The following is a 15,822-nucleotide window of genomic DNA, read 5'->3' on the forward strand; positions in this document are numbered from 1 at the left end:
GTACAAGAAGTAGGTATGTGCTCTGTATGTCTCTAGTTCTGTGTACCTTTACGCAGAGGAAAAGGTAACAGATCATTGCCTGGCCGCTTCATCTCTGCTTAAGTGTCTTGCTTCGTTATGTTCAGCACTAAGTAAATTGTGTGTGTTGTGCTGACATCTAATTGTGATTGTGAGCTTAGCGAGAAGCTGTTCAATTCGCAGCGTTATTTCGTGTTGTGTGTCTCTAACCAACTGACAGATCTGCCCTGCGGTGCTGTGCTTTTGAGGCTGGGTGCTGGGTGGGGAGGAGCAGCCATAGCGGCTGCTGGTTCTAAACACCGGTGTCATTGTTGGTAGCAGTGGTGCTCCAAAAGCAGAAACACAAGCTCTGGACTCAACAAAGGAAATTAAAAGCCATATATCTTGGGCAGGTGGACAGTTTGCTGATGTTTGCTAGCTGCATGCTGTGGCATCTACTTGGGCAACAAAGCCCATTTTCTTTTAATAATGGATTTTAGAATAGAAAGTAGAAGGGGACTATATAAAATTCCCATATTATGGGAATGAGAGTGTATGAGCTATGTGAAGCTTTTGTGCTCTCACCTAGATTTTAGACAAGTGTCACTGAAAATTAAACTGAATTTATTTAGAATCACAGACGGGGAAAAAACTTTTAAGTGAGGAATAAGCAGAGATTTAAACAAGATACAGAGGAGAGATGACTGGCAAAATGAAGACTGTTTTTCAGCCAATAGTTGCTGAGTAGTAAGTCTTACAGTCATTACACTCTGCGTAGAAGATAGGAAGAAGAGAAATTGTAAAACGAGACTGTGCCCTGACACTGGTCTAGTATGATCTGTTTTCTGTAGCGTTGCTGTTAACATCACTGGGAGTAAACGTGTTAGCCTGTAACAGATGTGGAAAGGTCACTGTGAAATGTTTTAATCTTAGTTAAACAAGCACATTTGCGTATAGCTGAACAGCTGGAAAAGCATCACAGGTCTCTTTTCTGGCGTGGAACGGTTTCTCTAAATGCCAGATTTGAGGTCAGGCCTGGGCAGCGTTGCCCATGGCATGTACTGACAACAGGCAAAGCCCTTTCCAACAGAGCTGCTGCCTCCAGCACTGAGCTCCTGGATGGACACCGAGCCTGCACGGTGCTGCCAAACCCACACGTTGCCATGGGCAGTGGGCAAAGTGAGGTCTGGGGGTATTTGTGATCAATGTGGTAATAGTGTGGTTCTGTTTGATTTAGGGGGATGATAATAGAGGGATCCAGTGGACTTGGAGTGAACATGCATGGGGGAAGCAATTATACAGTTGGATTTTAGGGGCTGCTTATGACTTTGTGAGGATGAAAGCAATGGGAGAGAAAGAAGCAGGTGAAGAAGAGAAAAGAAAAATGTTGATGTGCTGTCAAACACCAAAGGACTAAGTCTTTATTGTTGGAATATTCTGGAAATTGCCTTCTGTAAACAGTGACGTAGAGGGGAAACTGAATGTGAACTGCTTCTGCATGTACAGATAGATAAACAAACAGGAAAGGTTCTACTTTTGAGGAAACTCTATTGCTTGAAATAGCTTGAAGTTAGAATAGGGGGAATAGATTGTTACAACTCTTCGGTTTTCCATGTAAATTAAGAAATGCTCCCAAATCTGACCTTAAAAACAAAACAAGATGAAAATTTTAAAAAGAAGAAAACCAAAACAAAGCAACCTGAAATGCATCTGTAAATTATCACTTTCTTCTAAACTTCCTTTTTTAAGTTAGGTTTCCCAGCAGTTTGTCCCTGACTAGAAAAAAGAGTCAGTAGAGACTTGTTCCTGGAAGTGAGACAAATTGAGGAGGTGACCTTGAGTCCCTGTGCGAAGCTGTTTGAAAGGTAATGGAGACGTCTTCCACCACCTGTAGAGGGATGTTGGACCAAGCTCTTGGTCAGGATTTGGCCTCCTGGGAAAGCCTTGCCCAGGAAGCGCCATCTAGTTGAGGAAGAGAAGGGTTTAAGAAAGGAATACTGTGTTTGAATGGAAAATGTAACAACAAAGGCTGCAGGTAATCCAGGATAACTGTGGTTCTTTTATAGGTTAGTAGGACAACAGATGGGAAATATAATAATACAGTCCACTAGCCCAAAATACAGCTTTTTATATATATATATATATATATATATGTATATATCCTTGCTGGAATTTGTACATACTACACCAAGCAGTGGAACACTATCTAAGAACAGTGTCTGAGAGACCAGATACCAAGTTAGATCTGTATAACATACATTGAGTTGTTAATGTGCAGAGCACAGTTTTAGCTCTCTGCTAATGGTACTGTTAATTTCCAGCTTTTTCTCAGAAGAAATGGTTTGAGAGCAAAGCAAAACCACCATTATCGCAACTGTGAGGGAAGAATAATGATCTCCCAGGGTTAAAATAGCTAAAATGAAAGAAGTAATTTTAAAAACGACTCAAACTAAACCATCATTTAAAAAAGCAATTGACTAAAAAAAGTTGAAAAAAATCCAGTAGTTAAATTTTTCCTCCATGGGCTGTGAGTAGCAATTGCTGTGCCCGGTGTGCACCGGGGAGCGTGCAGCTCCAACAGGCACTCAGAGCTGTGGAGACTTTTTGCCCAAGCAGTAACTGTGCAGTTTCTGTTCCCAGCCCCTCATGTGCTTTCTGCTAAAAGCTGAAGGGGGGGTCTCTGCTTCCCCACCGGGGTCCAACCGCTCGGGTCTGTTTCTGCCGTCTGGTCCAGGCTGCCTTGGATCTGCTGCCGCTCGCCTTTTCTTCACACTTTTCCTTCAGGAGTTCGGGATTCTTCTGCCTTCCTGTCCAGCGTTTTCTCACTGCTGTAATCAATCCTTTTTTAGCAAGACCAGAGACTCCCCTTCCCTGTGCCATGCAAGTTTCTGAAGACCAGGAGACCCTGTTTCCCTGCCACCACCTCTTCCATGTCCTTAGGCTACCAGGGTGTTTTCCCCATGGCATCTTGGTTCTTCCTTTGCCTGCTGAAAATGCCCACACTGGGTTAGTGGGAGAGTCTTTGCTTCCATCTTTTTCTTTCACCTTGGAGTCACTTTATTGCAAAACTAAGTTGACCACTTCTGTTCTTTTTTTTCTGCGTATGCCAAGTCAATGGAACAATTCTTTGCATCTTCACAATTTGCATTTTTCGCCTTTTCTGTCTGTTTGTTACATGCAGCTTGGTTGCTGATAAACCTCATTTATGACCCGTTTCTACCATTACTTGACATAATCTCATGAAGTTTCTGGCTTGTAAATAGGACTAGTCTATCAGATGTAAACTCCAAATTCTCACTTGTCATCTTTGGGCCATCTGCAGAAAACAAGGTGGCACGATACTGTATTTGGAACTGAGACCCTTCACTGTCTGTCCTGCCACATGCAGAGCGTGCACACCCAGGAGGGTGTTTCAGGCCATAAGGATGAGGTTAGAAAGCACTTTCTGAAATTACTTTTTTTACTATTTTATTTTTTCTTTTTACTGGCCAAAATGTAACGCTAGTGTGAGTGTTCTTAAAGGGCTTCTCAAACAGTTTCTTTTGCTGAGCCACCTGGAATGTCAGGCAGAACTCTGGAGTTTTAGTGCAAAAGCTTATTTTCTTTAATGTATTTTTCTATAAGGGTAGAAGAAATAGGCTCATCTTCATTTGGTGTACTGTAGTTATGTCTGATGGCAGAGTCAACTGCAGCTCATGTTTGTCATTATTCTTATTTTTAAAGGTTTTTCTCCTGTAAAGGGAGTTGCATTAAATCAAGAATGTGACGGGTACCACAAAACATCAAGCCACTGCATCATCTAGTACCCCACTGTATACTTTTCACTTCTCTCCCTAACAGCTGTAGTTGTACTTTCTTCTGATCTTATGTTCACCTTAAGTCTTGCTGCACTTTGAATACAAGCCTTGTTAGCTGAGCTTACTTGTCCCCTAAACACATTTGACAGGTCACTCGCAGGTCTGATCCCATGTCAGCACAAGGTGGGATGTATGTTATTTCTATAAAATAATCTACCATGTGACATGCCTTTTTTTTTTTCTAAAACAGACTTTGCAAGATTTCATTTAAATCCACAGTTTGCTAATAAGCTCAGGAAGCTGGTATTGCATTGGCTTCTCAACAGCCAAACATCTTCACCAAAATCCTTGTGGTGATGTCTCATCTCAGGAGGCCGACATCTCTTTTTACATAGGCTATTAGCTATACATTCTTTATATGTAGCCTCTGGTGAGCAGAGAGACAGCTTCTGGGTGTTAGCAGTAATTCCTCTACAGTGCCTCTTATCCTGCTGTCTTTTTATTGCAAACTCACCACAAAATCTCATCTAAAGTTAACTGACAAAATTTTATTTCGGATTAGATTTCCCTTCCTCTTCTGAGGCTTTGCTGCACAAACTTGATACAAGAGCTCATTTCTGGAAATCTCAGCCATTCTCTCTGCGGTCATACAATAAAATGCCAGGGATATCCTTAGAGGGATTTGCTTCACGGGGCTTGGAGTACCAAAGGATGAATTATTCTTGCTGTCTTCCTGACAGTGAATAGAACTCAGAACTGCCCTGACAACTTGACCATTTCAAAGCACTTGGTGGGACCTGCACGCACACCCCTGCTGAGGGGGATGCCGCTTTCAAGGAGGTGTATAATGATGTTGTAGCTGATAAAATGGTCCACGTGGTTATTCACCTTGGGCTGCCTGTGAGTGAATTAGATGCTGTCATAGAGGCCTTAGAGCAGTGAATGTACAGAAAGACATGCTGGAAAGCGGAAGACAAGTTGCTAGCTAGGAGCTAAATGTTTGAGGTGTTTGATGGACACTCTGTGTCGTGCATTTTCCTTCCCTCTCCATCCAAGCCCCTGCTGTTTTCTGTCTCTGCTGTTGAGAGGGGGTGGGTGGCAAGCACCTGCCACCATTGATGCCCTCAGCAGAGAACAGACCTTCATAGTGGCTGCTGGGCAGAAAAGTGTGAGTCGGAGCGCTCTTGGTGTATGCATACTACCCACAGAGGCACATGCATACAGATAGCGCACTTGGGAACCCTCCAGCTTTGGTAAGTATCACTTATTTCTCTGTTCCGTAATATTTGAACTCAGATGAGCTTTTCACAAGCACTTTTGCAGATCAGAATATCTGAGAACTTGTGACATTTGCTGCTCCATGTTTTAGATCTAAACGCTGTGTCTTTGAAGTACCGATGATCTGCTTTTCTGTAGAGATCACTTGTCTCAGTATATTGCACGTTTGGACCGTAGGTGCTCTCAGCTCTCTCAGCTTCTTGCTCTGAGACAGCTAACAGAACCGAGACGCTGAGATTGCGATGGGGAGTTGAGATCGCTGCCTCGAGTCCCTCATTCGCAAGCAGCGCACCAAGTTCTCGCATTAAGCAAATGGCTTATTTTGTTTCTCACAGATTTGCTGAACGTTAGCAATGGTTTTGAGCAGTTTCTAATTGATTTGTAAAAGCCTAACCCTTTGCTTCTCTCATCCTTCCCTCTCTCCTGTGTGTGTCTCTGTGTATGTGCTTTTTGTATTTTTGTTTGTTTGTTTGTGTTTTTTTATTATTATTATTTTTGGTGGCTTGTGTCCCCTTTCCCTGCGTTGCGATGCTGTTTTACGCTGCAGAATTCGTCCAGCTCTGCCTCTTCAGAAGCCTCTGAAACCTGCCAGTCAGTGAGCGAGTGCAGTTCCCCCACCTCAGTCAGCTCAGGCTCCACCATGGGGGCTTGGGCCTCCACAGATAAGGTGAAAAACTTCATCTCAAAGACATACAAACCTACTAGCTCATTATCCAAACCCGGCAACATTTGGACAAAAAAACCCTGTGCATGGGACGCAGCCAGGATTCCTCTCTGTGAAGATGAGAATAGGAACTGTCGCACACTCCTTTAGAATCTGTTTGACAGGAACACTTGCTTTTAAACTAGCTGCTAGGGGGAAGCTACAAATTGGGCATTTTACAGAGGTAATGCTCATTGCCTTTTCTACTCAAAGAGCTTGTGGAACGCGGCCCAAACCCAGCTGGTTGCCTGACAAAGAGCATCTTACCCAGGCTGAACTGTTTGTGGCTTCTCCCCTCTCTCCCATTAGGTAGCACACGGTACACTGGGCAATTGGGGTTTGGTTTTGACCGAAACAAAAAGGAAAACAAAACACTCATAAATTACGTGGGATACACACAGAATCGGGGGAGGAAGTGATAGCGGTCTCCATTCTCATCTGGTAAATCCTTGCTGTTGATTTTTTTCTTTCTTCTTTTTATTTCTTCCATATCATCACGCAGCCAGAACACGTCATGGTCGAAGGCTGGATGCTTTTCCTCTCTGTCCAGCTACGTAGAATAAACGCCACCAATGCAAACGGCTTCACTATTGGCAATGTTTTGTTTCTATGTCCGCAGTCTGCCGGGTACATAAACTGCGAAGGCTTTTTCACAGAGTGCTGCTTTTGTGGACAGAAGGCAAAGCTGCTCAGCCTGGAGACAATGACTGAATTCATGTCTGAAATTTGTTATACCAAATAACAATTTTCAAGCAATCTCACTTCTGAACCAAGCATTGTATCAATTTTCTGTTGTTTATTTGCAGCAAAGCTAAGAGTTTTCTTTCTTTTGTTTTAAGATGCAGAAGTTTTCTCCCTAGAGCATCAGAGTTGCAGTATATTTTCATATTCATTCTGTTTATATTAATTTCTCTGTTTTTGTTTGTTTATTTGTTTCGTTTCCAGTTGTCTAATGGGTTTTATCACTGTAGTTTATCAAGTGACCCATCCGTAGCTTCAGTTGGTGCAGGTCCTTTCCCTCATTTCCCGCCTGTCTCCCGCGCGTGGACTCGGGCTCCCTCAGCCCTCCTTCCAGACTACGCTCATTATTACACCATTGGGCCAGGCATGTTACCATCATCTAAGATCCCTAGCTGGAAGGTTTGTGTTCCTTTTGTTGTGGCAGTCCTCACCTCCTCATACCAACAGCGTGCGCACGGCGGTTGTTGCTACCTTTCGATCCATGTAATTACTTGTTGATTTGTTTAATATCACTCTGAATGGGCACTGCATGGTGATAATCAGGGAGCTAAAAATCTGGTGGTGGATATTTCTGAATGACCTTGTCTATTCTGACACTGCCTAAAACATACCAGAGCTGACAACAGCTAGGGAGGAAGGAACAGTTTAACTCTGGAGCGTGGGTGAAAGCACTCTGGGCTCTATTCAGCAAGAAAAGAGCTTGTTTAGCACCGTCAGAGCGCTCGCTTGAGCAGGGCAGCGCAGCCCGGGCATCCCGGGGGGTGGTGAAACCACCCCTTGAAGGACACAATGTTCTCCCTGCGGCGGCTGAGCTTGGCCCCACCTGGGCCATGGGCAGCATGCTCTTGTAGATCTAGCTGGAGTGGTTTAAGAAGGTGCTTGTCACCAGGTGAACCCAAGTGATGACTAAAGTCCTGGCTTTACTGGCATAGCCTGGAAGTGCTCCCACAGCTTATTTTGTCCTCCTGGCCGAGACCACTGAAAAAGTCAGGGCGCAGTAACTTCTTTGAGTTGCTCCAGCTGGATCTGCAGGGATCTTTCTTGGCATCAAAACGTCTCTGCTCTGCCAGAGCCTTGACTCTCATCCCTGCCAGCTGGTTCCCCTGGGGAGGTTCTGCCCCTGGAGCAAGGGGAGAAAGGTCTCTTGGCTGTTGCCCTGAATCTTCCCAAAGCTGATACACAGTTGATAGTATCTGTGCAGGTCTGAGATGCCTGTGGATGGTTATATGATCCTGCATATGCACCATGGGACCTTCTTATACATGTAAATTGAGATACCTTGTTACAGATCCCACTCATCTCTCTCTCCAGCAGCTGGAGACTGTTGAGACATACACGGGGTGGCCACTGTGGACCTGGGGGTTCAGCATCATTAGTTGTGTCTGTGCTAGCAGCACTTTGCCAGTGTATTTTACAGCAAAACAGAGCAGAGGCACAGCTGTTCAGGCAAAGCAGAGCTCTGTATGTGCTAATAAAACCAAAATACCTGTCTGCACAAGGGGCTTCTTGTCAGTACAGCTGCCGTGCCCTTCTCATACCTTGGACTGAGACACGTGCCAGTAAAAATCTATAGTGTGGTCTTAGCCCATCATTAATTATTGATCAGAAGGTTGTGCAGAGGCTGCCCAGCAGCCAGCTGGTGCCAGCGTGGGGTGTGTGGCTCGTTCTCACACACAAACTGTTTATTTTTAAAGCACCCAGCATCTTGGTGAAGGAAAACTCTCTCAGGAGTGGGTCACCCCTGCAGCAGCTCGTATCTGGGGAGCTGCTGCTTAGCAGAGGTTCTGCGTCCCAGCACAGGTCACTGATCAGTCCTGCTCTTTGTGCAACGTGTGGTTCCTGGGCACCCTCAGGACTTTGCTTAATAGAGCCCTGAGTGAACATTGCCCTCGTGGCCTCAGGAGTTTCTGTTTCTAACTTAGCACCAGTAATTCGGAGTGAAGTTAGTCTTTCTTCAGTACGGATCATTATTATAAACTAGATTGCAGCTAGTAAGCAAACTGAGATTACTCAGAGTGACTTGCTCCTCTGATGCGTATCAAAAATCTGTTCAAGCCTAATTTTTCAGAATTGAAGACGTGCATAACAGCACATAATGCTAGAACTTGTGTACATCCAGAACAGTTACATTGCTGATTGAACATTTATGTATATTTTCTGCTCTGTGTTAGTGATTTTTGCATTTGAATTTCTGAAAATATAGGCTTTAACACAACAGAATTTCATTTAGAGAAAACGATAGTATTAAAATGTTAAATATCTTCATATAAGAACACTTAGGTAGAATACAAAATTTAGATTCCCTTTCATAAAGGAGATAGGTTTTATAAGTAAAGATTTTTAATATCCTCAAAATTAATTTATTTCTGGGGCCTTATTCACAAAGGCATATCCAGTTTGATACATAATTGTTCCATTAAAATTCCCCTTTTGCATAGTTTTATATGTAATTAAAGCACAATTACTGATGAAAGCAATCATTAACGAGCGCATTTCCTTAGGACTGGGCCAAACCAGGCCCATACGATCAACCGATGGTGAACACGTTGCAACGTCGCAAAGAAAAGCGCGACCCAGATGTCAATGGAGGAGCTCAGAGCGGAGCAGCCGTGGCCCCCGAGGAGGCCCAGAGACCTCGGAGCATGACGGTGTCGGCGGCTGCAAGGGTGAAGCTCTAATTTCAAATACACTATTTGGGGCAAAGGAAACGGATGCGCCAACTCCTGCCAGCGCTTTTTGATGTACTTTGTGTTGACGCGTGTTTATCTAATAAGCAGTACTGGCGCGGCGTTGGTGTGGTCAGTGGAAATAGCATGGGCATGGCAGAGCTGGGGCTGTGCAGCCTGGAGAAGAGAAGCTGAGAGGGGATCTTATCGATGTTTATAAATATCTCAAGGGTGGGTGTCAAGAAGATGGACCAGACTCTTCTCAGTGGTGCCCAGCGATAGGATGAGGGACAACAGGCACAGACTGAAGCACAGGAGGTTCCATCTGAATATGAGGAGAAAACCTCTTTACTTTGAGGTGCCAGAGCCCTGGAACAGGCTGCCCAGGGAGGTTGTGGAGTCTCCTTCTCTGGAGACATTCAATCCCGCCTGGACACATTCCTGTGTGATCTGCTCTGGTGAACCTGCTTTAGCAGGTGGGTTGGACTGGATGATCTCCAGAGGTCCCTTCCAACCCCAACCAGTCTGAGGTTCTGTGAATATACCATTGGGTGTTGGCATTTGCAGAGCAGCGGCATCCAAAGAAGTGTATGTTTCTAAGCCCTAGTAAATGGTTGGATGTGATCCTGGTGGGTTCTGATGTTGACAAGCTCTGCTTGGGAGGAGAGACAGCTAAAAGTCAGTGAAGACTGACTAACCCTTCTAGACGTAACGAGTCTCTTTCCCGTGTGTTACCAGCAGGGTGAGGAGATGGAGGCCTGTGAGGAGCTGGCGCTCGCTCTGACGAGAGGGCTGCAGCTGGACACCCAGAGGAGCAGCCGGGATTCCTTGCAGTGCTCCAGCGGCTACAGCACCCAGACCACAACTCCGTGCTGTTCCGAGGACACAATCCCATCTCAAGGTACCCATCCAGGAGATGTTCTTTCTCAGAGCATTCCCAGCCTGGCCGCTCACCCCGCGGTGCCAAGGAGCTCTATCCCAGCACCTATTGCTCACTGGCTTCGTAGTCGGCTGGGGAGAAAAGAGTGTATGTTGTGAAGTTTTTTCCAGCTTGGAATGCAGCCTGGATTTATTAACTAAATAGAAATGTGGATCACTGCATAGCATGCTGAATATTTTCTTGTGCATTATTAGAATGAGTTTTAGCTTAAGGATGCTACCATTTTAAAGAAGATGCCGGAGTTATATTTCATGGGTTAAGTGGAATGACACTGGTCCTGCATCACACACTTCCTGTGGCAGCGGTGTCCTTTCTGAGCTATTGTCTTAGCAAATACCACCTCATGAGCTTTGCTTTCTCACTCTGTCAGTACTCTGAATCTGCTCTGGGTTTCCCTTTGTGACCTTTTATTTCCTACCTAAGCAGAAATTTTGTAACTGGAGAAAGAATCCATTGGAGACCGCAGCTTGGGCAACCTGGGAAGCTGCAGTGGGGCGTTGGGTTTTGTACCGTGTTTCAGAACCAGAAGGGGACTGAGTTTGGTGTTTGCAGTTCAGCAGCCACGTTGTTTGCTCAGCTGAGGTGGATCCTGCTGTGCAGTCACAGGAGGCAGCAGGGCTTGCGCAGGGCCTGGCTTGGCTCAGCAGTTACACCGAAAGGAAGGAACCCAATGCAACTATTAAAGCTGAGGCTGAGTTTTCAGAGCTGACAGCTGGGATTTACATTGTTTGCAAACTGAGCGGATTTGCTGCTGAAATCACTGATACACAGTCCCCTGAGCCCCGCGTTGCTTAGTCTGAAGTACACATCTGAGTCACTGACTGTTTTAAGTATTTGTATCTACAAGTGGTAGCATATGGCTTGTAGGATGCTGGTGTCGGTATCTTAATGTTGGCAACAAACACTGAGTCTTCGTTACTTAATTAGTTATTCTCAGAGAAGGTAGTGAGTGCGTACAGTTCTCGTTCTCTTTCACAAGTGCTCTGGGTACCCTGCAGTTTGGGTTTGATCTGCTGCAGTGCTGCCCTCAGCCACACCGAGAGTCCTGGTCACGGTATCTCAGGCCTCCTTCCTTCCTTCGAGAGGCGAAACCTCTCTTAGTTGCTATTGATCTCCAGGCTTTTCTGGTTCTACACACTTCAGACTTACTGACATGACTCAGCTGCCTTCTCCAGCTTGTTCCTAACTCTGTCTTTTGGCATCAGTTTCAGATTATGATTATTTCTCTGTGAGTGGTGACCAGGAGGCAGAGCAACAAGAGTTTGACAAATCCTCCACCATCCCAAGAAACAGCGACATTAGCCAGTCCTATCGCAGAATGTTTCAAACCAAGCGTCCTGCTTCCACCGCAGGTCTGCCCACCACGCTCGGACCGGTCATAGTCACCCCCGGCGTCGCCACCATCAGACGGACGCCGTCCACCAAGCCTTCCGTCCGGCGCGGCACCATCGGGGGAGGTCCCATCCCCATCAAGACGCCGGTGATTCCTGTCAAAACACCGACTGTCCCTGACATCCCGGGGGGGCTGCCCGGCGCCCTCGCGGGGACGGAAGAATGTCCCGAGCAAAGTCCCGAGTCTCCAGCAGCGGGAGATGGCGGGCAGGCTGTCCCCAGCATGCCCTCGTCCTCGTGGAGCGGCCAAGCATCCGTCAACCCTCCGGCGTCGAGCCAGAAACTGAGCGGTGCGGAGGAGCAGAGGCAAGCGGCTCCCGAGGGCGAGGGCGAGGAGGGCGAGCGGGACGGGGCCGGCGCCCTCGCGCCCCTGGGCCAGCCCGAGCTCGACCCCGCCGAGCTGAGTCCCGGGGACGTCCCGCAAGGTGAAGATATGCTGAACGCCATTCGGCGCGGCGTCAAGCTGAAGAAGACGACCACGAACGATCGCTCCGCACCGCGGATCTCCTAGGAGCGGAGGAGCTGCCAGAGTACTCGCCGCCGAGAGGGAACTGTGAGGAAACTAAATTGTCTCTATCCATTCCAATCTGTAATCAATGAATTTTTTTAAGATACTCGGTAACAGACAGTCTGAAAGTACTCTGCAAGAGAAAACAAGGTGAAAGAGCGTAGTAAGACATAATTTTCACTGGTGTTTTAATTTGTAAATATCAATGATTTTGTTTCTGCATTTTTTTGATCTAAGTTACACTTTTAATTTTTTCTGAAGGTGCCAAATCCCATTTACCTTTTTTATAACTCTCTTTGTAAAGTTTTAAATCATAGGAGAAAAAAAAAATGTCGAGTAGTTAACTTCAGCAAAGGGATTTAATGAAAACCTGGCTTTTTTGCAAGCTTTTGTAGAGCGCCTTGTAGTAGTGAGGTTAAAAAACAGAACAATGGGACTTATTGTAAAGTTTAAGTCGAGCTCTAAGGAACGGATCCTCGTTTAAGTATTATTGAAAACCAAAAGCTTGAAAAGCAGGAGTAAAAATTGACAATAAAAGCAATATATAATGCAAGGAAGAAACCTGCAGTTGGTAGAGTATTTGGGGGGGTAGTGGGGGGAGGGAGATGCCATCAACATAGCAGATGCTGTTGCACAAAAGTAGCCTAGTAGGATTAATTACTAGTAGCTTCATGGTAAATGCATCCGAATAAGCCATACTGGATTGCAGTGTTCTGTTTCTGTTGGGTGTTCTAAAGACTGGGGTTTTTCCACGATTCTTTGGTTGACTGCACAGCAACAACTCTCAGTCACATGCATGCAGCCTGAACTGTGTGGGCTTGGTGCTTCCACCTTCACGTTTTGTTCCGCTCATCCTCTCAGCGCGTACAAACAAGGACGACAGGCTTAAGGCAGTTACAAATGTGAAAACATTTTTAAAATGCAAGCAGGGAGTTCTTAGATATTATCAAAATGCCTTTTTCTGACTGTGCCCAGCAGGCTGGGCACCTCGGGAAGCCCAAATATTTTGAGAAAACACTTCACAATTTGACAGGTGTAACCAGCTTGTGATCTAACAAACTGCGAATGTTTCTTTCCAATACAGGGGCTTGTTTTTCTTAACTTCTTTTAAATGGCAGTTGATTGGCTTTTCTTAAATACCGAAAAGAAGGGGGCGAAGGGCGGGGGGTGGGGAGGGATACTGGGGTTTTGATAATACCGGGAGCCTGACCACTATATTCTCTTTTTTTGTACTTTAAGTCGTGTTTTTTGGAACGCTGTTGATAGAATTATTAAGAGTGGGATTTTTTCCTTAAAGTAAAAGTAAGTTATTGCTGCAATACCCATCTCCTGAAGCTGATAGAAATGTGCAGACCCCAGGGCACGACCCGCGCTCCCGTCGCACGGTCCCGAGGGACCCGGCGCATCCGGGGTTGCCTGAAAACGCACCGAATAAGGCATAAAAGGGGCTGGTTTCCACCACGCACTCTGCAGATTTCTGTTGGCTCTGGACTTGCCTACATAACCTCTTATGCTTTAATACATAACTGCATTGGATGTGAAACTTCTAGTAACTGTGTAGTCACTGTGTTCTATATAACATTTTACACTGCTGTGGTTGATAACCTTTATTTTTCTGTTATGGCTTAAAAGCAAAAAAAAAAAAAGGCATGATTCGTAGAAAATATTAAACCTTCCTTTATTTGAAAAACAAGCTCCTTATTACAGAATATAATAAACAGTAGTGCCTGTGGTGTAGCCCACCAATCTTGATACGGTAGCTGATGCATTGTGCAAATGAGGCTTTGAGATGGTTTTTGCATAAACAAAAACTGCTAGGAGATAATCTCAATAGTTAAAAGTGTTATTTAAACCTTTGAAATAAATGGATGTAACTGTACCTGAGTACAGCTTTTCACTTGTTTAGTTCTTAAACGTTAGTATAATCAGTAAAATTTAATATAAAATGTTGCCAAATTCAATGTAGAAAGAATGTGACAAAACACTTTGGATAGTTCTATTGTTTGTGTTTTTGCATATTGTAAAAGCAGTGTCACAGCTAAAAGATAAAATGTTTCTAATGGTAAATTATTGTGGTTTAGTTGCTAGTTTGTACTGAGAGTTGACCTCTCCCTGTGCAGTTTTTTGTTCTAAACTGGTATAAATAATTGCTGTAAGTGTGTCTCCCTTTACATTGTAATGATTGCTTAAGCCTACATTATAAATAAAGAACTGCTGGAAAACTTCTGTATTTCAGTTCTTAAAAGACTTTATGGTTCCAGAGCTCCAGGTATCCTTGGTGTCCTTCATCAGACTTAGGAAGGTCACGCAGGTTCTATCGGCCTCTAACAGAAGCAAGGGCAAATTAAAAAATAAGTAAATTAAATGAAATCACATCCAGCTGTGTTTTCCTGGTGTGCACTGAAAGCGCAGTAGCAGAGCAAAGGTGCAGCACTGATGATCACAGGATCTCTTATGAGGAAGGACTGGGAGAGCTGGGGCTGTTCAGCCTGGAGAAGCTGAGAGGGGATCTCATCGATGTTTATAAATATCTCACGGTGGGTGTCAAGAGGATGGGACCAGACTCCTTGCAGTGGCGCCCAGTGACAGGATGAGGGGCAGCAGGCACAGACTGAAGCACAGGAGATTCCATCTAAACATGAGGAGAACATCTTTACTTTGAGGTGCCAGAGCCCTAGAACAGGCTGCCCAGAGAGGTTGTGGAGTCTCCTCTGGAGACATTCAAACCCGCCTGGACACCTTCCTGTGTGATCTGCTCTGGTGAACCTGCTTTAGCAGGTGGGTTGGACTGGATGATCTCCAGAGGTCCCTTCCAACCCTAACTGTTCTGTGATTCTGTGATAAAATGGTTGGGGTCGGAAGGGACCTTCAAAGCTCATCCAGTGCAACCCCCCCTGCCATGAGCAGGGACATCTGCACCCAGATCAGGTTGCTCAGAGCCCCGAGAAGCAAAGCACAGGGCAGGGAAGCACCTTTTGGGGGAAGGTGAGGCACAGGAAGAGGGGACAGTTTTTGTAAATTCACATGCTGCTGCTGCCTCTGGATTAACAGGCAGAAAAGCGAGCCAGCTGCCTGGGAAGATGGGAATTACCACAGTGGAATATAAAGTTGTCTTTTTTTTTTTGTAGTTTGTGGGTTTTTTTTTTTTTTAATTCAGGCATGTTTTAGCATGTTGGCTTACGGGAGAGGAACATGTACAATTTCCAAAAAACAGCCAGATTAAAGCCTTTCTTATACCCAAGCTAAATATGTTTAGTTTTTAAAGCAGCTGAAGTTGTTGGTGCCTTTGCCATCTCATTTTAAGTTGGCATTTATAGGAAAATTAAGCCTTAGGTTTAAATATGGTACGATCAAATAGCTTCTGTAGAAAGTCAGATTAGGTAACCCAAATCGCCTCTTTTCTAGCCCTAAAAATACAAGAAGAGCAGAAGAGCCAGGAAGGTTTCCCTATGAGCTTTGCCAGGCAGCCATATCCCACCTGCTGTCTTACTGGCAGGTTAGTGGACTAGTTAGTTAGCAAAATTTCCTTTGTCTTACACAGCCGCTTTGGGAAGGTGGTTGGAAGCAGCTTCCATGCTTGGTTCATCATACAGTGGGTGCCAGAGCTGTTCATGATCCATGAATGCGCACACAAGAGCCACGTTCCTCCGCAGGAGCTCTGTAGTTACCTAGGAGTAAGTTTACATGGGGATGAACTTGCCTCTGCTCTACAGCAACATTATCCACAACGGGGGGGAAACATGCCAATGTAAGGAAGGTTTATGTCTTGTGAGATTCAATACCTTGGTGAAAAATGCAGC

The 15,822-nt window shown here is 45.2% G+C and overlaps 1 protein-coding gene across 9 annotated transcripts in view; it reads left to right on the top strand.

Moving 5' to 3' along the window:
- MTSS1 (MTSS I-BAR domain containing 1) overlaps nt 1-14,252 on the top strand; it is a 128,911-nt gene extending 114,659 nt beyond the window's left edge. For 4 of the 9 annotated variants that reach the window (XM_082046472.1, XM_082046473.1, XM_082046477.1 and 1 more), the window contains 4 exons: nt 6,721-6,915; nt 9,018-9,182; nt 9,921-10,083; nt 11,328-14,252. In XM_082046472.1, coding sequence (XP_081902598.1) covers nt 6,721-6,915; nt 9,018-9,182; nt 9,921-10,083; nt 11,328-12,025 — 1,221 coding nt within the window. In that variant the 3' untranslated portion in view covers nt 12,026-14,252. Of the gene's footprint in view, nt 1-5,619; nt 5,740-6,720; nt 6,916-9,017; nt 9,183-9,920; nt 10,084-11,327 lie in introns of all 9 variants that reach the window. The other 5 variants (XM_082046480.1, XM_082046475.1, XM_082046474.1 and 2 more) reach the window with 5 other exon arrangements.
- The last annotated feature ends 1,570 nt before the right edge of the window (nt 14,253-15,822 follow it).

Source organism: Streptopelia decaocto (genome assembly GCF_964273445.1).
Source record: "Streptopelia decaocto genome assembly, chromosome: 2".
NCBI lineage: Eukaryota > Metazoa > Chordata > Aves > Columbiformes > Columbidae > Streptopelia > Streptopelia decaocto.